Below are 22,643 nucleotides of genomic sequence, written 5' to 3' on the forward strand. Positions count from 1 at the left end.
AAGAGCATATCTTTAAAAGGCAATGGTCTTACTAAGTCCAATGCATCTGAAAAATTGAGTAATCTAAGGACTGAGAAGAGACCTTTAGATTTGATAAGAGCAGGTTTAGTGGAGGGAAAGGGTTAGAAATAGAGCTGAAGTGGATTCAAAGGAGAAGAAACTTGGAAGTAGAGTCAGTCATTCAGGCAGGGCTTAAAAGATCCAAGAATAAGAAAGAAGATTCTGGGAGGACAACTCCTAGGAACCCAAAAATAGAGTATCATTTCCAGAGGAGTTTTTTATTTTTTGATGTTATTCTTTAGGAAAGAGAAACATCCAGTGGGGGTCTTCATTTGAAATGATGTTGGTGGCCCCACCATTTCTAGCTTCTATAGATCCCTTTTCCCTACATACTCCTTCCATTGAAAAGAAACTAGGCAGTTCAGATTTTGTAATTTAGGGTCGGGGGGCTGGTAAAATAAGACTCGGTTGGGATCTCAATGTTCATATATGTTATTTTGGTTGCTCTTAAGTTGCACCAGCTCTGCTAGGACATTCGCTAAATATAAATGTAAACTACATGTAAATGTAAATTGAATAGTATAAATATATGTGTACTTTTTGCATTTGCTGCAGATCCTAAACTTGAACTCTATAAAGTCCCCGATCTTCCTTTGCCGCATCTACCCAAAGGTGTCCCTCTCAGTCCCTTTAACTTATATCCACCAGAAAGTAGAGCGGGGCAGAAGTTGTGTCCTTCTCCCACCCCCTCACCTCCTGGCCACAGCACAATAAAAACTCTGTTCAGAATTTGGCTAGCTGCTGCTTTTCCCACATTCGATCAGGGAACACTTAAAGCCATACAGTGTCCCTGTCCCGCCAGAAAGCCTATGGGCAGGGTGCCCCTTTGGGCTGACACAAAGACACACTGTGCAAGGCGTCTATGGCCAGAGCAGGGGGCACATGTGGATTATCAATAAGGCTTTTGATTTCCTTTCCTTATGTCATATCATCATCACATTAAACATAATTCAAAGAAACAAAACTTATATTCTAGACTTGTAAGACTTTGCCTGCCCTAGAGCTACGAAGAAATGTAGCTACTTTTCAGCGTAAACATATTCCTTCCAGAAAAGTGTCATAAAAATTTTTTTTCACACCCAGTATAATTTTCCACTTTAAATTGATGTTATGTGATTTGATTGACTGTTTTGACTCTATTTAAATGGTCCATTTTGAAACTCTAACTAAAGTTAGATTTAGAGGTAAGCTTCAGTGCCCATAAAGCTTGCCTCTCAGTGGAGCCAAGAACAACAGAAGGCACAAGGAAAAGGACAAAGTGCAAAAAACTAAGCATCAGGTACCTTGCTGCCAAGGTACGTGTCTATGGTGGATTGTCACCTTATCCATCTCCATTCACTTTTTGGTAGAGCTTCCATTTTCCACTGCAGAATAATTCTTGGAACTGGTCCCATGTTAGCCACAGAGCAGAGTTCCAACCATTTCTTTCCAAAACTGGCCTTCAGAAAATGAATCTAAACATTTTCAATCAAGTATCTGCGCGAAGCTACGTCAAAGTTTTCTGGGTTGTTTTGTTTTTGTTTTTTTACTATATACAAATGCAACAAATATGTCTATAAGATGTACACGATGTTCCACTAAGACTCTTTGTTAACTAACATACCTAAAATCTGATAGGTACACATCAAAAGGAGGGGTTGTTAGAATAAAAGGCCAGGTAGGCATCATACCACAGATATTTATTGAGGGCCTACTGTGTGCAGGGCTAGAAAGGATAAAATGTGGTTTCAACTTTCAAGGGACTTGTGATCTAGTTGAGGGGCAGGAATATAAACACATGCAAACTAAATAGTGCAAGATACAGTATAGGACATATGTAACTATCAGATAAGTAGCAAAAATAATAAATATCATCAACTGAGAGGCAATCACAATAATACTCAGTAGTACATAATTACTAATACTTACATATTTACTATGTACCAGGCATTCTGTTAAGCAATAGATGTACATTATTTCCTGAATTATTATCCCCACTCTAAAAATGGAAATTACCTCGGATCTCCTCCCCATTCTGAAGAAAGCGAGAGGAATGATAGAAGGTGAGCAAAGACCTAGGATTAAGAATGTTCCAGATGGGGGCACCTGGGTGGCTCAGTCGTTAAGCGTCTGCCTTCGGCTCAGGTCATGATCTCAGGGTCCTGGGATCGAGCCCCGCATCAGGCTCCCTGCTCAGCGGGAAGCCTGCTTCTCCCTCTCCCACTCCTCCTGCTTGTGTTCTCTCTCTCACTGTGTCTCTCTCTGTGAAATAAATAAATAAAATCTTAAAAAAAAAAAAAAAAAAGAATGTTCCAGATGGCAAACAGATCTGGGGCTAAGGACCCATTTAGGTTAATAGAGAGAAATGAACCTTGAGGCCCGTGTTAGTCTATTCACCACCATATCCCAGTGCCCAGCATAGTGCCTTGTGTGCATAATAGGTGCTCAATAAATATATCCTGAACAACAACAACAAAAAGACCCTCTGGTTTATGTCTGTCACCCAGGTCAAGTACAGCGTGATAAGGGTAATTAATGAATTAAAGCCATCCACCAAATAGTCTCAGAACCGAATGCCAACACCTCCCAATTCCAAGCCATTACAGTAAGGGATTCAAGTGGGGAGGACACACCATAATGGGACAGGTCTGACAGCGGTAGCAGCTCCAGCTCACTGGGGCTCCTATCATGGAAACTGACATGGTGAGCCGTTATGTCCTTACCCTGGTCTGCAAACTGTGCAAGATCGGACTCCTGGCCCTTCTGCAGCCTCAAATCCTTCTTCTCCCCACTCCCTCTCTCCACTGCCACACTGGCCTCCTTGCTCAATCCATCTCAGAGCCCATATTCTTCCACGCTGCTTTTCAAGTCTGTGATAGCCACTCTCGCCACATCTTGCTACCCCACCCTCCTCCCTGGCATTATCTATTTGTTTATCTGTTTACTGTCTTCCCCTGCACACGCTAGAACATGGGCCCCGAGAGGCAGAATCCTCTCTGTTCTCTTCACCACGGTATCCCCAGCGTCTAGGACAGCACATGGCACATCAGTAAGGGGTCCCGCACTGCAGTTCTAACTGCAGATCGCTTTCTCTAGCTCACAAATACCTACTTCTCAAGGGAAGAGGATTTTGTTCAAGAAATGTCACATGGAAATTGACGAGTAGAGCTTGGAAAGCAAGAACCCAGACCAACCTGTTTATGAGAGATGCCTTTGTCCAGAGAGGGGAAAATACACCTTAAAACCTCTGGCAATGTATATGCTTTCTTAGGACACCCTTATCATGCTCTGCTTCTGAAACAGTAACCGGTCTAAACAAGAAGATCCATAAATTTGCCAGAACAATCAATTCCCAGGACTTCAGAGTCACTACGACCAGTCTCAGCCTTATAAACGGGCAAAAAGTACCATACACCATTATCATCAAAAGACCGGCTTACTGCTGTAAGCAAAACCAGGCAAATTCACCATCCAGGTGACAGAAGGGAGGTGAGAAAATTAAACCGTCTTATTTTCATTCTTTTTTTCCCCTCACTGAATACTGTTAAGGAGTTAGGTACCATGAAAATGGGTTAAAACTTTGCAGACGCTGCCTCAAGTTTGAGCATTCACGGTCCCAGGAGGACATTCGTCACAGGATCTAGTAACGTGTTTCTTTTATGCAAATTCAGACTCCAGGGGCCACAAGATGTCTGACAAATTCAAAGTAATAATATAAGTAAAGTCAAGATGCCTCCCAACTTTCCTTGTTGGAAGAGTTCCTGCTGAGATATTCGGTAACTTCATGAATATGTATGGGGCACTCACTATATATTTAGGGAACTGTGCTAATGTGATGGCGAATCCAAAGAAGAATGAGACATGGTCCTTGCCTTCAAGCTGCAAGGAGTTTATCATTCGCTGCACAAGTCAGATAACTAAGATGGTAAGCAGGAAACAGTGCCATGGTCCAGGTGTTGTTGTTGTTGTTGTTGTTTTTAAGTGTTGTAAAAACACAAAGGATGGAGAGATGGATTCCAGTTGGGAGAAAATAAACACTGATGGAGGAGAATACACTCAAACTGATCTGGGAAGGTGGATGGAATTTCCATAGGATTAGATGGCAGAGAGCCTTGATTTGTAGCTTTGTGTAAAAAGCTTTTATTGTGTAAATAATCCCACTCTGGCTGATTTCAAGTTGATGACGTGATGCCGTTGAATACAAAGTTGAGAAGAGGTGCCAACTCCAGCGCACCATCTATGAGTCACCGTCTGAGCTTTGGGCTTTATTAAATCATTCTGACTCTACTGCTGTAATGAGTGGATTCACAGGTATTAAAAACATCTAAAACAACATTATAAGGGAAGAGACACTTCTGCCCTTCTCCCTATGCCTCAGTCTGACCTACTCTCTTTATCTATCCCTCTGTTCTCAGCCCCATGTCCCCGACTGGCCTACCTAGAATTGATCTTGGCCTAGAGCCAACCTGGGATTCTGGTTGCTCTTCTTAGCATTGGCTGTGCCTGCTCTGGGCTCTGACCATCACATGGCACAAGGGCTGGCTTCCTGCCCATCGCCTGGTGTTGACACCCCTGCTGTTTCCATTAATGAAAAGCAGCTTTAGGAGCGGCTAGCTGGGCAGGGTGTTTAACTGTTCTTGTAGCAGTTGGAAGGGAAAGCCAGAGAAATTGCTGGGAAGCTTTGCTGAAGGAAGATGCAAGCCAGCCGAGAGCCAGCATTCATATTAATTGCTCCTTTTAGTTCTTAGAAACAGCAACAACAACAACAACAACCCACCACCGACGTGTTCTTCAATCACGGCACCTTTAACTGGCTTTATCACCCAGAGGACTACATGGGAAACGCCAGGCCCTAGTATCTGCCTTTAATTACAAGCAGATGTCCTCAGTACGTGCGTAAGCTTGTGTCAGGAGGATGGTTTTAAAAAAAAAAAAAAGCTCACCAAGGAGACCACTGCCAGACAGGAAAGGAGTATGTGAAGCTTGAAGTTATTATCAGGAAACTTCCCGCATTGGGCCCACGAAGCCAGGGGCTGTCCTGTGAGAAAAGAAGGTCTTTAAGATCTTTCCCTGCACCATTGATTCTTACCTTGAGGCCCAGCTACTGTCAAAATATATTTACAGCAAAATATGACCACTGCAGATTTATTTCAGCCACGTGGGGCTTTTCCTGATGCTGGTTTCTCTTCCAAATTGCTATATATTGTCTAAAGCAGCTTTTTTAGCATTAGAAGGTGTTTGAAACCCCCGCATTATTTCATGGTTCTTTTGTTTGCTTGTTTAAATTATCTCCCTGTGATGTGCCCTGTGATTTACTGTTCCAGTCTAGGAGAAGCGCACTCCCTCATGGAGCTCTGGGGAGGTAATATTGTCTGTTCCAAAGGTCCAAAGATTTCCTGTTCAGATTTCACAGTCTTCTTTAGAGCTGCCAAGAGTCATAACATGTACGATATAATATACTTCAGTTCAGGGGAGAAATTGCGAATGGGGATTCAGCTAATCCAGTGAGCCACATAGGAAAGGAAATTCCAGCTTAGAATTATCACTACTTGGTGTGCCAAGGGGTAGTCATGACCGAGAAGACAATCGCAGCCCCACGACCTGCTGTGTAACATCACTGGATGACAGAGCAAAAGAAACCCTGGCTGCCAGCCTGGCTCAAGTCTTACCTGGCTTCGCATGAATTGACCCCTGAGGGGTATTTCTGCCCAAAGCCTCAGCAACCTGGCCCCATCAATAGAACTTTCCAGGATGTCTGCGGTGTTCAAACAAATCAGCCTGCGCTCTCGCGAGTGCACCCTCATGAGCACTGGCTGTGGGCATACAGTGGGGAGTCCTAGCAGGGGAACCCCAAAGAAGGACACAGTGACTCTGAGCAGAGCAACAAAGTAGTGTGTAGGGAAGAATTTCTCAAATGTGTCTTGGCATAAGCATCACGTGGCTGGGGAATGGGGCATAGAGGATAAACATACAGATTCTCAGGATCTTGCCAATATACCAATCAACCAGTTCCCTAGAGATTCAGATTCTACAGATCTGAGACAGGACCTTGGAATCCACATGTTTAACAAAATGCCGCTGTGGTTCTTGATGGTCAGGCAAGTTTGGGGAACAGTAGAGTGGGGTGCAGTCAGAATCTGGCTCCAGTTCAATTTTGGCTTCTACCATGTAACTGCTGGGTAGTCTAGGACAAGTTAGTTAGTTGGTCTGAACCTCCGACCCCTCATCCATAAAATGTAACTCATAATAATACTTCAGATGGTTGTTGTGGAGGTAAAATGGGAAAGTCCAGAAGCATAGTGCCTGGTGCATTTTAAGCAAACAAACGTGAGCTCTAAACACATCTCATTTTTTAACTTGACCATCAGTGCTTGTATTACAAAGATAAGCATGTGATATCAAGATAAAAGAACATTAAGTGGGGCACTTGGGTGGCTCAGTTGTTGAGTGTCTGCCTTCAGCTCAGGTCATGATCCCAGGGTCCTGGGATCGAGCCCCACATCGGGCTCTCTGCTCAGCGGGAGGCCTGCTTCTCCCTCTCCCACTCCCCCTGCTTGTGTTCCCTCTCTTGCTGTGTCTCTCTCTGTCAAATAAATAAATAAAATCTTTTTAAAAAAAAACTTTAGAAAAAAAGCAATATCCAGGGCTGTTGGGTGGAGAACAACTAACCTCCCTGAAGGAGAAAGCAAAAGCTCTCAGAAGAAGTTCTTTTTCCCAGTTCTGTTGAGATAAAATTGACATAAAACATTGTGTAAGCTTAAGGTATACAACATAATGATTTGATAGATGTATTGCAAAACGATGATCACAGAGGAAGTCTTGAGATAGAGATTTCATGGCACTTACATCATCATCCTTATTATAACCTGGTAGTGATAACAATAGCTAACATTAACCAAGGCTTAATTTACGGCAGCCGCCATGTGAGGCCCTTTATGTTACGTCTCGTCACGTGTAAACTGGTTGCTGTAATCAGTACCCTGGTTTACTTACTTGTGTTCGCATGGTCTGTTTGGGACTGGTTCTAAATGCCATTGCTGCCCAACTAGTAAACTACAGTACTCCCCAGAACATTGATCCTCTCACTCTAGTTCCCTTCCTGATGGAGTATTCACTAATTTACAAGAACTGGAATTGACTGCCTTTAGTCCCAGGCTGAATCTTTGACACAAGTCGATTTGCATCCCCTACGCCACTGAAATCACTTCCCCAGGGTCCCACTGCCTACATACAGCCTGCACGGTACATGTAAATGGTGGGGGGTCTCACTGGGCTTAGGGCAGCATCCTCTCCTCATAGGTATAAAGCCCTAGCCTTGCACAGTCTAGTGTGAAAACACTGTCAAGGTCTCCATGGGAAAAGATGTGCCCTTGCTTTCAGGGTAGTGGTTAGCAATAACTGACAGTAATAATAACTATGATAAGAATATTTAACATTGGGGCGCTGGGTGGCTCAGTCGGTTAAGCATCCAACTCTTGATTTCAGCTCAGGTCATGATCTCAGGGTGGTGAGACTGAGCCTCACATCGGGCTCTGCACTCGGTGTAGAGCCTGCATAAGATTCTCCCTCTCCCCCTCTCTCCTTCCTCCAAAAAAAAAGAATAACATTTACTAAGCACTTATATATTTGGTATATTGTGTGTACTAACTGATTTAAATGTTGCATATATAGATACTGTCACTGTCCCCACTTTATAGATGGAGAACCAGGTTCAGTTACCTGCCATAGTTGGGAAATTGAGTACCAGGTTGGACACAAATAAGAAAGATTAGACTGTAGTTAGTCCTGTTCGTGGGCAGGTCCACCGTGAGGAGCTCTACCTCAGGGCACTGGAGAGCAGGAGTTCTCCAGTGTTTGCAGGTTCAAAATGAAGTTCTTTGGAAAGACCATCCCCAAGGTGCCCCTGACTTCTCCCCCAACACCACACACCCCAGCTCAGCTGCGCTCTCCCCACTCTCCACAGACAGATTAGAGCTCTTCACCTGCCCAGGTGTGTCTCGCCTTGGTCTTTGTGTGGCGGTTCCCTTGGCCCCAACTGCCTTTCCCTTTCTCTCCCTTGCCTGTTCATCCCAAGTTCAGCACTTGTCTCAAGGAGTCCCCTTCCCCAGGCAGCTTGTCCAGACTTGTTAAGGGCCCCCCCATCGCATGGCCACTCCTTCCTGTATGGATTTCTGCCCAGAAGACTGTGAGCTCGCCGAGGCCAGGGGCTCCAGCCAATCCATTTTGTGGCACCGGTGCTTAAAAGCTCCTATAATAAATATGTCGGAGTTTTCATTAACTGCTTATTGTCACCCTGTGTTTGTTTTTCCCTCACTGCTCTGCGCTTACGTCTGTAAGGACATTAAGGACAGCTTTGCCGCGAATTAAAATTGGCAACTTAGCATGACACCTCTGTTTGCTACGAAGGCACTTTTATTTATTGTGTTTTGCTTTTGTAAACAGCACCCTTGTGGGGCTGGCGCAAATCTGTGGTGTTTCCTTGAGGTGTTTCCTTGTTCCTTTTATGTCGACTCATCACGTACTGTGGAGAGTGTTAGCTGAGGACGACTTTTTGCTTTATGAAAATGTTACCAAATGCTGATACCATAAAGAGAAAAGCACCAGATGCCTGTCTGCAAGGAAAGCAAAATCCTGGTTTGTCAGGGGTGGTGAGGACTCCCCAGGCATTTCCGGGCCTGGGGTTTGGCTCTGCATGCTCCCTTGGGGCCTCATAATTGACCCCCACATTCCATCTCAGTCATCATTCTGGAGAGATTTGTCAGCTTTGCTGCTGATCTGTGCCTGGAAAATGGTGTCCATTAAGTGTTCCCAGTTTTAAGCTGAAAATTGAGACACACTTGCCAGTAATTTTGACCAAAATAACACATATGATCGTATGGCATCCCATGATTGACTTAATTTTACTCTTCCTTTGAGCTATCAAACGTTTCTCAAGGTATATGCAATTGTCTGGGAAACAGGTGATTTATAGTTAGAAATTATGTAAACTTGCCAAACCTCAACTGAGAATAATGTTTTAGTGCCCAACTTTAGGCAAAGGGTCATAAAACAGAGTGTTCTCTGGTTTGTAGCAAGGAATTGGAGGGGGGCATGTTCTAGATGATGGTAATAATAAAGACTTAGGCTATCAAGGCATCTAGTCAAGTAGCCTTGAGGTGATTTCCATAAAATGCAATTTTCCTTCTGGGCACATTAAAATCAATGTGTAATACATTATCTACTCTAGGTAAATGTGTATTGTTTGCTTTTTGTCATAATTCTTTATTGCGTTTGGCAGCAAATGAGCTAATATTAAAATTTAGAGAGAGAATAAAAAGAAATACTTTCAAAACTCATATTCATACATAATTTAAAATATGAACTCACCAAAACCCCCAAAACCTAGTTTCACTTGTAAAAATGCTCTCGCTAATATGCCCAGACTGAAAAGCTTACAAAGGTTAGAATTCTGCAGTGTTCAATGAGAGGCTCTTAACTTCATCTGTTGGGTTCTGTTATCATGAACACCAGCCCTGAGAGCTGCTTCCTACTGGTAGCTAGGTGGGAGGGGCTAGTGGAAAAGCACATTCAAAATGGATCTGGGGGGGGGTGGGCAGGACCCACCTGCCTCTGAAATTCAGGGGGACAGGAATGGATCAGCTTCCTGCCCAGTGCATCTTTGTTGGGTTCCTCGCCCTTTTTCATAATCAGAGAAAGATGTCTTAGCATTGTTTCTGTGGGTTTCTACTGAGGACCGAGAGCATCAGCAGTTTCCCCTCTTTCAGGTGGTGCTCAGAGTTCATTGTAAGCCTGAACCACTTCACCCCTCTAAGGAGGTGTAGAATCCTAGAAAAACCCCCTCTCCACCAAGCCCAGATAACAGTTGCCTACTCTTGTAGCAAAACAACCCTGTTCAACGGTTCAATGACAACTACACTGATCCTTTTCCATTCTTCCTGTTTTCAATACAACATAATAGTAGTATCCATAGAATTATAACCGCTTTTAGAATCAATGACTCATTGCCTATCTCACGTCACAAAGTTCTGTGTCCGTCCTACCTAACTTTTCAGTTCCCCTCATCCCTTCCCCATTCCCGGGATTGCTCACATGTTTATTTCCAAGAATGAACTTGTTTGACCAAACTGTTTTTAATACGGTTTTGAAAAAAAAGAATTTATGTTCCTCTCCATTTTCACAAGCAAGACTCAAGCTTGGACTCGAATGTTCTAGGAAGGCATTTTTCCATTGTTCCTGATCATGTCTAGCCATGAGACCAGAGGTGACTAACACTGGGTTTCCGTGTGCTCTGATATTTATGAGTTCTTTTTAGAGGGTAGGTGTGCTTTTAATTTTAAAAAGAAAGAAGGAAAACAAGGGAGAGAATTATTGAGAGGTTGGGCCAGGTCACATTTTGTCACTTGAAAGTGAAATTGTAACAGGGTCACATCAGACCATTTTTACAGGGATGACTAATAGTTTTCTTCTCTCTCTGTTCCAGCCACACCAGCTATCCTTGGCAGACCATCCCAGAGTCTGCAAAGAGTTAATCCAGGCCCAGGGACAAGTAAGAATTTCAGTTCTTTTTCTGTCATCAGTGATCTTGTCCATGCTTTACCGTAATTCAAGTTACCATCCTTTCTTTGCTGTATTTGAGATTTGGTACCCGGATGAATGACTGATGGAAATTGCACAAATAAGCAAAAAATACATATTTTTAAAGGATGTCTTTTTCAGCTTCACTGCAAGGCTGCTTCTTTATTTCTCTAATTTGCTTATCCTTAGAGGTTAAGTAAAGCCAAATTAATGAGAAGGGGAAAAAAAAGATTAAATAACATTGTGGACCAACAATTAGTTTATTGACTTTAGGAACCTGCCTCCTTTTACAAATTGGGTGTTATATTGTCATTATTGTTTTGAGATATTTCTATACCTAGTGATCGCATTGACAGTTAAACTTGTCCCTTCAACCATATCATCTTATGCTCCAAAACTCTGCCTTCATGCGAGCTATCTCTTCCTGAAATGCCTTTGCACATCGCCCTCTTGTCTTCTGACAATCTCCTCCTCATCCCCAAGACTAAACTCAGGCATTAGCTCTGTGGGGAAGCTTCTCTAAATCGTCTAGGACCAAAGACTTGTTCTGCCTCTGTGCTCCCATAGAACTTTGTCCCGTGCTCCACGATAGATGTACTTCACAGGATTTGCGTGTATGTGTTAGTACCATGTGCAGAACTCAATGAGCTGTGTGGGCCGCATGAATTAAGTAATTAGGTTTAGCTTTAAGACAAGGCCCACTTTTTATGCTTCTTCTAAATTCCTCACATGACCTAAAACAAATCCTCATCAGTCATAGGTGCCTTTAATTAAATTCCAGGGAAGGATTTTCTCATCATTTGAAGTATATGCTGGAGTCCACATGACACAATAGAGGAAGGGAAGACCGTGCACCTAACTGAGCTTAACGCCATTGCTGTTTCATTGGCAATTCCGGTGTCTTGAAACCATAATTTGGATTTTATGACATAATTACAGAGTAGATTTCTAAATGAGATATAAATCCTTGGAGGTGACTCAAAGGGAAGGTTAGTGCTGTTTTTTTGCAAGTGGCGTCCACTTGTCCGTTGTGCCAGGCCACAAACTCTTTACAACCCTCCTCCTGTTTTAGAAGCCTCTGACATGTTCATCTGCTCCCTAATTAATATGAGAGGTTATAAAAAGGGTGGCTTTTTAGTCCTGTTTGGGTTATCCCAGCCAGTATATTTCAAAGCCTTCACACAGCAGATGACGTGATTTATTCCTAGTTTCTGCAAGGAAATGAAAAGGAATCAGTTAAAAATGTTTTACTATGTATAGAATTGTTGAATCACTATATTGTACACCTGAAACTAATATAACACTGTGTGCCAACTTTACTGGAATTAAAATTTAAAACTTACAAAAGAAGAATGATCTACTAATGGTGCAGGTTGCATCCCACATTGGTCCCTCCTCCGCACACAAACATAGTACACCGCCCTTCACTTTCCCCTGAAGGGGAGTGCAGTTCTTCCCATCTTCTTTGTGAAGTCACGGGGAGAGGAACCTAAACATTGGACTTGTTGTAATACAACCTCTGGGTATGGCAGGTCTGTTGAAGAAATTCCTGCTAAGTCCTTTGGCCTATGTTGATTTTCTGTCTTGGTGATAGACAAGAATCCTAGTTATCCCTTATCTGTGATATAGCACATAGATATTGACCTGCCCACACAAAAAAGAATACTGTCCTTCCAGCTTCCCCTGATCAAAAGCTAGCTCCCCTCTCTCCCAAGACTGATTGGATAAAGTTACCCCTGTCGGTGGGTGTGTATATCAGCACTCACTTTCCACAGAGCACAGGCTTGGACACATGGCCACCTTTGTCATCTGAGCGTCTCATTGAGATGTGACAGACCCTGGTGCTCACGTCACCTCACCTTGTACACTGTCACTGTTTCACAAGCATTTAACTCTCTGCTGTGCACCCAGCACAAGCTCTGCACTCTGGGGAAGAAGGGAATGAGGAAGATATTGTCCTAACATCAGGGAGCTCCTGTTCTCACTCAGGAGATAATTTTACACAGACACCTAGTGTTCAACATGAAATGTCCTGTCATTACACAGTTATAAGACAGACATTTCCTATGTGCACTTTTCTAAATTCTCAGATTCAAAGCAAAACCCCCATGAAGGAAAAAATATTACAACCCTCTCAGAAAAAATTCTAGACAGAGCTGACCTAACGTAGATAAATGCCACCCCACCTCTGCAGGCCCCTTGACTTTATTCTTGGGCTGTTGCTGTAACCCCTTCATCACTGTCTCCCTCCCCTCTCCTCCCCCCTACTCATCTCTCCTTTCTTGTATGCCAATGGCAGTTTTAAGAACCCAGCATATCACTCTGCTCTAAACAACCCAGATTTCAAACTGCAGACCTGTCCCAAGACACTGAAATCCAACATCCTTCACCCCAGCTTGTAAGTCTACGCTACTTAGTACCCCCCAGGACTTTGCTCATGTCATCCCATCTTCCAGAACAATCCTCCTTCCACCTCACACCACATTCTGTAAGTATAAATCCTGTCCATACTTTAAAGCTCATCCAGGACCCTTTGACCCTTGGCCTGAGACAGTGCTTCCCTTCTCCAGGCTTGACATTAAGAGAGATCATGTAATTTTATACCACTTTTAAGGAATATATCAGATGCTGCTTTGCAGTAGAGTTATTTGCATTTTTCTCTTATCTCCCCATCTGGATTGTGAACAGCTGTATCTTATTCAGAGTTGTGTAACTCGCAGGACCTAAAGTGGTACCTTGAACAGTGTAAGGAATAAATGATATTGCAAATAAATAAATTAAATGGAAGCAGCCTTAATAGCTCCCTGGTTACCTTCCCCACACTTAGCAAGTCCCACAAACACCCCTTGTCATGGAGGCTGTTAGCTGGCTGGAGCCGGCAGAGAGCATCAGATCCCCCCACCTGTGTTAATCACACATTCATCACCCTAAGTGTTCCAGCGCGGAAAGCGCGGAAAGGACTCATGGGAATCAAGTGGTTTATACTCTGAGGACAGCTTCCTTCCAGGCAAAGGCTACAGTGTAGCAACAGTAGACAAGGGGTATGCACTGACCAGAGTCTGACCCAAGTGTGCGCCTCTTTGTCCCCTCACTGCTCAGTCACACAGGATGCACTTCGTCTCCAGGTTGGGAACCGCTACCCATGTGCCTGCCAAACACCTCTGTATCGAGAAGCCCAAAGTCTCCCCCCGATGGGTTTCCTATAGGGAGCTGGTGATGTAAGTATGTTCTAGCTGTGTGGACGACCGTAACCATCAGCCCCCAGGTTCCAATGACCTTAGGTGCAAATCATAAGCCTAATTCTACTGCTGAACAGCATTGACAGACACACGTCTTGCACATCTTTCTGAGGACTTTTTCTTCCTCTCATTTTTAAGTCATTCCTTTCACTGAATTGACTGCATCTTACTCTGAAAGTGTAAATTTTGTGATCAGTGACATTTCCCCTTCAAATTAAAATAAGGAAAAAATATGGAAGTCTCACTGACTGGCATTTGGAGCATAAGTTAGTCCAAGGTTTTATGAAAACAGGCATTGTGAACATCAACGTCAATGACTGAGATCAGAGTTGCGTTTTGAAAGGATTGCAAAAGCTTATCCTCTTAGATGGGCACAACAGATGAACTGCTTAAAGTCTATTAAGTTCACGAACAACGTCCTTCACAATCATGAGTTACTTTTCAATAAAAACACGATTGTGGGACATAAATTTGATACGGCAGTTGTCACCTTTGCAGATCCTTATCTTCTGTTCTTAGCTGGACTCCTGTCTTTACCTGCTCATTTCTCTTTCTCACCTCCTGTTTTTCTCTATTCCAATGTCCTGCTCTCTGCTCCCGTATTCATTCTTGCCCCCCTACATCTGATGCAGTGGCTCTTCTGCCCCATCACCTTCAGGAGCACCCCCAGTTTTCTGTGATATGAGCAAACTCCTCTCCCTGGCATTCAAGAAGGTCCATGACATGGATCCTCCATGATTTTCTAGCCTTATCTCTCTTGTATACTGTGGACACCCCTGTCTATGTCCCTGCATTTCCTGCTTCATCATATCCTTTCCCACGGACCCCTTTGCCAGAAATTCCCTCTTCTTTCCTCTGAATCAGGAACATGCTCCATGGATTTTGTCTTTAAGGCATATTTCAAATGTCACTTTATCCCATCAGAGGATGAGGACTTTCATTTTGGAATCTCTGTAGAAAGAACTCACTCTGATAGCAAGACAGACCGTTGTAGTCCCAGATCTACCACATACTTCCTGAATGAACTTTCCTGAGTTGTATAAGCTATCTGTACCTTGGTTCTGTTTTGTTTTGTGTGTTTATCTCTAAAATAGAGATGCTGGGTGCCTGGGTGGCTCCATTGGTGAAGTGTCTGCCTCTGGCTCAGGTCATGATCCCAGGGTCCTGGGACCAAGTCCCATGTTGGGCTCCCTGCTCAGTGGGAAGCCTGCTTCTCTCTCTGCCTTCCACTCTCCCTGCTTGTGCTCATGCTGTCTCTCTCTCTCTCTGTCAAATAAATAAAATCCTTATAAAATAAAAAAATTTTTTAAATAAAATAGGGATGCTAATAGTACCTACCTCACAGTTGTTGTGAGAATTAAAAATGTTGATATATTTAAAAGAGTTAGAATAGTACCTGGCCCGTGATGTTTATTGTATTCTCTCATGGCTCTTAGTTTATTCCAACAAGTATTAGGATTGAACTGGGTGAAATGTCCTGTACTCAACTGTATGTTGGACCTTAATATCATGTCATTTGTTTCAACCTTATGGGTTCTTTGGTCTGCTTTCTATTCCCTTGGAATAGACTACTATCATCAGGGGGAGGGGCTTTATCTTATACATCCTTATATCCCACAATATCTGGGATGTACCTGGCACATGCCAAGTGCTTAATGAATAGTTGCTGGGTTTTGTACACACAAACAAAAGTAAAAAAATAAAAAATAAAAAAGCCAGGTTTCCCCCAATATCATAATTACTCTTTGGCCAGCACAGAGCACCTCCGTGCCCTTTAGCAGGCATTTATGAAGGGAGAGGGCTAAAGGTATACAGGAAGAGATATTTCTCTTCTCTGTTACTATAAACACATACCGTCTTTCCCAGAAAGCCTTCCATAGAACCTTGACTTCAGGTCATGGAGCCTAGGGTCATGGTCTGGCCTTGGGATCTGTCACAGGACATCTCTGTACCACCACTGTGTATCCTGTTGGCGCGTCAGCTGCTGAGGGAATAGTGGCCCCACTCCTGCCCTATTACACATCACTGCCCCCATCTGAGCCGAGTGACCTCCTCAGCTTTGAGGATCCGTCTTTTTTTCTTTTTTAAGATTTTATTTATTTATTTAACAGTGAGAGAGAGAAAAAGAGCGCACAAGCAGGGGGAATGGGAGAGGGAGAAGCAGGCTTCCCGCCGAGCAGGGAGCCCAATGCGGGGCTTGATCCCAGGACCCCGGGATCATGACCTGAGCCGAAGGCAGACACTTAACCGACTGAGCCACCCAGCCGCCCTGAGGATCCGTCTTCATCAGATCTTTTCAGCCTTAAGGACTCATTAGCTGACAATACAGCTAAAATAAATGCACCACCAGGGGAGTGTGTATGTGCTGTGAGGGTGCGTCTCTTAGAATGTGCAGCGTTTCTTTGTAACAAAGAATTTGAGCTTTGGACATGCTTTAGAGAGCAGTTCAGACATGGAAGCTGACATTGAATTTTTGACAGGCTACTGTTTATAAATAATTCAGTAAATGATTCAGTAAGTAAACACAGATTATTGTGATCCCTTTTAAGAAACAGTGTTTATGTTGGCTCTCTCTTGCACCGGACTAGTGGTAACCCTTCCTGACTCACCGCACTGATCTCCAGATACTGCTAAGCATCCTACAGAGACTATCTGCCCCCTTCCTAGCTTCTCTGAAGTAGGAGGAAGGCAGGTAGAATTATGCACTTTACGCAAGAAGAAATGGAGGTACCGAGAGAACAGCTTCCGTAAGCATCTTAACCGACCAACAGGAGAGTAAAGAAGATACTGTCAGTGCAGTGCTTTGTGCCTGTCCCTAGAGAAGCAAAATAAAGCATAGATAATGCATATTAGTGAAAATTCAAATAACAGTGTTCAATTACCACAAAATATGGCCCTGGCAGTGACTTTTTTCCAGCCTGAAATACCCAGATAATGCCTACCATTAGTTTTCAGGTCTGAGTGTCCTGTTATTATTATCATACATGATCCTGTTTTCACATGTAATTGTTGGGAGGTGAGGATTCTTTTGTAAGATAAATATTAGGCCTTAAATTTTTTATCCTCCTTCAACTCCCAGCAATTTGCTAAGCCCTAATCAGTGTCGGTGGTAAGTATATATTTACCACTTAATTTACAAGAGAACTATTCGCTGTGCATATGCTTAAGCCAGTGGTAGTGAAACCTCTGGGGTGGAAAATAAGCCCACAGCTCAAGGCCAGCGTCCTCAAGTACCCGCAGCTCCTTGTTGATTGTAGACATATGTCAAGGTCTTTTATTTCTTTTGGAGTCCAAACAATAAGAAAATATTTAGAAATCTGTGGGCATAGGCCTCTAAAAGCCTTGATCTTAGAAGCAAGTAATTTTTTTTTTAAGTCTTAGAAGGATGATTAAGCATCTCCCTAAAAGTTCCTGTGGGCCTTTTTGTGCTCCATATACCCAGTGCCTAGTTTTATTTCTCTTCCAAAGCATAACACACATTTTTCAAGGATGAAATCCAAGATAAACGTTCTTTCACCCTTGGTGACCTTGGTGGGTGGGGACCACTTTGTAGACTCTAGAAAGTTAAAGCGTCCCAGCAACGTTGGTTGTGACCTTTGAGTCCTCCTAGCCTGCAGCCTTCTGATTCACTGCTAGATTTTTCAAAACCAGCCCCGTAACCACTGCTCCCAAGGGAGCTCTGGTTTCTGCACACAGGAGTCTCTCTAGGGAAAGAACCCCTGAACTGGGCCCACACCAGCTCCTACTTGTGGTGAACAGTTTTTTTCAGATAATGTGCATGTGTGCACTGAGGAAAAAAACTTGAATTCATTATGTAAGTGTGCACTGATTTTAAAATATACAAATTAATCTATACATGGTGAAAGCAGTCAGTACACATTTATAAAGATTTATGGAATTCAAACATAGGTGCCATTAAATAGTAGTTCAAGTAAGAGCATGCTTCATGGCAAATATATGCAATATGAAATAATATATATTGAAACCAAAAGTAACTCAAGAGGTGATTAATTACTAAAAAAAAAACTTATCACTTAGAAAAGAAGTTATGCAACTTTCAAAGGGCTTTTTAAAATGTATGATTTATAAGAAACTGATTTGCATGTCATTTGCAATCTGTGATTCGAAATAAGCTATTTTCTTTAGAGGTCAGCAGTTATTTAAACTAGGGGTTAGCAAACTATGGTCCTCAGACTAGATACTTGTTTTTGTAAATAAACGTGCCTATTTGTTTCAGATTGTCGAGGCTGCTCTGGGGATCAACTAGTCATCATGTTTGTATTGCTTCTTATCTTTTAATCTCCCATAAAAAATTATTTCCTATTCAGTAACTGACACTAATGGGAATGCAGGATTCACTTTACAAATTTACTTCACAGTCAATTCTGAAATACACTGTATTGTAAAGTAAGATTAATAGTATCTGCTAATCCACATGGACTCGTGCGTTGACGATGATGATGATGATGATGATTGGAGGTGGTTGCAGCATTGATATTGGTGCGCCATCAAATGAATGCTGAGCATCTGTAAATGCTTGGTGATGGACGGAATAGGCAGTCATCTGCAGCTCAGCTGTCTGCATGCATCATCATTTTCACATAACATTTATCTTAGGAAGAGTTACAGTCAGCAGATCACATGGTTCTAGTGTGAGGACAGACTTGGCCTTGCAGGTCTGTAAGTCTTTTATAAACAGCTGCCACTGAATTCATGCTGAAGAATAAAGACAGAAGACTCTCCTGTTAGGAGATGGTGTAACGTAAGAGACTCATGCACCTGAAACCTCACTGCGTCACCACAGATGTTATGATTCAGATGCACAGCCTTCATGAGGCCTCGAGGTTGTTCTCAAGTGGTGTCCATGTGTTTACCGCTGCAGGTTCTGGTTTTCCATGTGTTATGGAAAAGCAGCCTTGAATGCTTCTTTATTCTCTCTTACCATTCCTTAATAAATATAATTTTTAAACTCCAAATTTGGATTAATGTGAAAGCAAGTATTTGCAGGAGAGCCCATCTGTGCTCTCTGTTGTCAGCACGTACGGCTTTGTGCACCTGTCACCACAAAGCTCCCGCGGGGCAAACCCCAAAGCAGTGGAGAAACACCTGGATAGCATCCTTTCTGTGACTGAAGCTTCTCTTTTTCTGAATTCTAAAAGCTTTTGAAGTTGTGCATCTTTTGCATTAAACTCAAATGGCTTGTGTACACCTGGTGTCTTCCCTTCTAGATTGAAAGCTTTTTGAGGGCAAGAAGATAGTCGTCCTTGTCTTTATATACTCTGCCCCTTTCTTCACAATTTAAACAGGGCTTTGCACAAAATGGGAGCTTAATATTTGTTAAATGCTTATCATATGGCGTCCCAGGAATTACTTAAGAGCAAATGCAGAAGGGAAGCACGGGGAGAGATGTTAGTGTAGATTTCATGATATTTGAGTTTGGCTTCCCACCACCCCAGTCCCACTCAACACACACACACACACACACACACACAGACTAACACAGAGGAGTAACATAATTGTTTCCTCAAACCTGAGAGCAGTAGATGCATCTTCCTCCTCTGCCACTTTCTTTCTCATCGGGAAAAGCAGACAAGAAGGTCCTACAAAAAGATTATGCTAAGTGAAATAAGTCAAGCAGAGAAAGTCAATTATCATATGGTTTCACTTATTTGTGGAACATAAGGAATAGCATGGAGGACATTAGGACAAGGAAGGGGAAAATGAAGGGGGGGAAATCGGAGGGAGAGATGAACCATGAGAGACTATGGACTCTCAGAAACAAATAGGGTTTTAGAGGGGAGGGGCGTGGGGGGATGGGTTAGCCTGGTGATGGGTATTAAGGAGGGCACATACTGCATGGAGCACTGGGTGTTATACGAAAACAATGAATCGTGGATCACTACATCAAAAACTAATGATGTATGGTGACTAACATAACATAATAAAATTTAAAAAAATAAAAAATTTTAAAAAAGAAGGTCCTACAAAAGTCTTGGAGGTGTTTGTTCTTATCAGACAGTCTAACAAACTCTTATTGGTTTCAGTTGGTGTCACAAGCTGTGTGATGAGTACTTTGGAGTTTGGGGAGCTGGAGACCATGAGCTGTCTCACGTGGATGCATCCAGCATCCTGCCAATAGGCCACAAGCTCCAACTTACCCATCTATAAATGGAGGGGTCAACACCTATCTCGGAGGGTCATTGTGAGGAGCAGATGGGTACATAGAAAAATTCCTGGCACAACATAGGTACGGAATAAATGTTAGTTATTTGATTATTTTTACTACTGCTGTTGCTATGGTTACTACTTCTATTACTGCTCCTGAAAGAGTAGTAGCAGCCTGGGTCCCTGGAAGTATCCTACCTACCTCCTCAGCCCCTCACCGAAGCGTATCTCCAGTTTAACTCCATCTGTACTTTCTGGGGGGATAGGAAGGAGGCTGGATCTAGTATAGAATATCTCACATTGGAGTAGTATATATTTTAAGAACTAAAATTCTCACAGACTCCAGAGAATGTTTGTACAGCCCAGTTTGAGAATACTTGATGTAACAAATTTTAATGTTTGGGATTTGTCTTTTCATTGCCCTTCAGAGGCAGGGAAGCAGGGAGCATTGAAGGGAAGGCCCGAGAGGCTTGCCAAACTCCAGATGCCAGAAGACAAGACATGGGCTCCCAGGCAAGAAAGACAGATGGAGAGGTGCTGGGGAGGAGAGCAAAAGGGCAGCCTGGAGCCTGGCCTACTTGCTTCACAGTCAAGACTGGGTAAAATGTTTGGCACCTAGTAGAATATTATTCCCTTTCCTTCCTCTTTTCCCTAAGACTGTCCTCAGGGATAGAAGAAAGGAGACTGTACAGATCACTAAAATGGGTGCCATCAGAACAAACATTTTCTACTTTTCCAAAGAGAATCTTTACCCCCTACTAGAGTAAACTCAGTCCCAAGGAACATTTACTGTCTGGATGAGTCATTTGACAATAATCATGTACTGTTTTATCGGTAGGATTCTCTTATATGGAGTCGCTAACTTAAAATTGGTTTTTGCTTGAGAACTTCAGCTCTAAGGAGGCTTCCTGGATCAAGTTGAACAGCAGCAACAAATAATATGTTAATTAGTGGTGAGGTCCTCAGGCTGGCCTATGACAGCCCCGTTGACTCGTGCTACAGCTGACCGGTGGCTGGCTCTGAGCCTTGGAGCTACAGGTCTGTGGAACAGAAAGAGGAGGAATGTTTCCCACCCTCTTTAATGCCACCTCACTATCCCTACCCTCCGTCTCTCCCTACACCCCACTCTAAAGACCCTGCCTTTCTTGAAGGAAGGCAAACATTTTGAACTAGATGACATTTTTCTTTGGTACCTCCCCCCAAATTTAGTTTTTGACTGAATAATCTTGGTTAAATCATGACAAAATAATCTCCTAGGGGATAGTCAGCCTCAGTGTGAGAAGCTGTGAAACCAGAAAACCAGATGTCTTCGTGCCTTGTAGACCTCTCCTTGCTGAGGTATTTATAAGAGCAGATACCTTGTTGTTAGTCATCAGTGACTGACAGGACTAGAGAGACCTCTCCAGCTCCTTTTGGAGAGACCAAAAGCCTGAGAGAGAAGTCTATCAGAAAGTTACCTGGGGCAGCGAGGCTGCTGAAAAGAGAACAACTAGGAAAAGAAATAAAATATTTCCAGATGGACAGAATCTGGAATGAAAGAAGCAGCCTTCTCAGGCAGCTGAGGGAAAGAAGGAAACTGAGCCCAACGATCAGAAGTCTTAGGAGACCAAGATTTCTCAATTACCAAAAGGAGGGAAGCTTGGCCTCGTTTGGGCTGCAAGATGAGAATGCCCTTCAAGTGAGATCCGTAGGACTCATTTGACAAAAGCTGGTTTCACTCTCCTCTTTGAGCCCAGAATTCCCTCCTACTACTTGCCCAGCCTTGACCATCATCACCACCTGTGATAGTTCCATTGTACCTCTTAAAGGACGGCCCAGTATTTTCCTCGGTGCGACTTTCTTGAAAAAAAGAGAGACCTGGAGATAAAGGGCTGGAGGCTTCGTTGGTGCATCCAGAGCCACAACCAAAGCCTAAAATCCTAATAGAATGTCAATATAAGCAGATGACTAACCCTTCAGCCCCTAAGATCCTGAAGTGGTGGTTCTTGATGCGTGTGTGCATCAGAATCATCTGTGGACATTTTCAATAAATATAAATGCCAGAGTTCTACCTCAGACCTGCATTGATGGAGCTCAGTCCTAAGACTGATGGAACAAATTACCATAACCCTGGTGGCTTATAATAACAGAAACTTCTTCTCTCACAGTTGTGGAGGCCAGAAGTCCAAAATCAAGGTGTCAACAGCGTTTGTTCCTTCTGGAGGCTCTGAGGACGAATCTGTTCCATGTCTGTCTCCTAGGTTCTGGAAACTGCTGACAATCCTTGGTGGTCCTCAGTTTGTAGATGTATCACTCCCTTCTCTGCCTCCAACTTCCCAAGGCCTCTCCCTCTGTCTCTGTGTCTGTTCTCTTTTCCTATCTCTTATAGGGACACCCACCACTGAATTTGGAGTCCTAACCTAAGATAATCTCATTCTGAGATCCTTACTTAATTACACCTACAAAGACCCTTTTTCCCAACAAAGATCACACTCATAGGTACTAAGGATTAGGATCTGGGCATATCTTTGGGGGATAAAATTTAACCCACTACACATACATAATAAAAATAACATCGCCCCCAAAAATGATTCTTTGCACACTCTGCAAAGAACTCTGCCCTTAATGTTTGAGCCCACCATTTCT

General features: G+C 43.1%; 1 protein-coding gene across 3 annotated transcripts in view; it reads left to right on the forward strand.

Moving 5' to 3' along the window:
- The window catches only part of LOC118006412 (growth hormone receptor), a 257,995-nt gene that overhangs the window by 171,165 nt on the left and 64,187 nt on the right, over positions 1 to 22,643 (forward strand). For all 3 annotated transcript variants that reach the window (XM_034999068.1, XM_034999066.1, XM_034999067.1), the window contains exon 3: positions 10,520 to 10,585. In XM_034999068.1, coding sequence (XP_034854959.1) covers positions 10,520 to 10,585 — 66 coding nt within the window. The remainder of the gene's footprint in view (positions 1 to 10,519; positions 10,586 to 22,643) is intronic.

Source organism: Mirounga leonina, unplaced genomic scaffold, assembly GCF_011800145.1.
Source record: "Mirounga leonina isolate KUSES-001 unplaced genomic scaffold, KU_Mleo_1.0 Mir_96, whole genome shotgun sequence".
NCBI lineage: Eukaryota > Metazoa > Chordata > Mammalia > Carnivora > Phocidae > Mirounga > Mirounga leonina.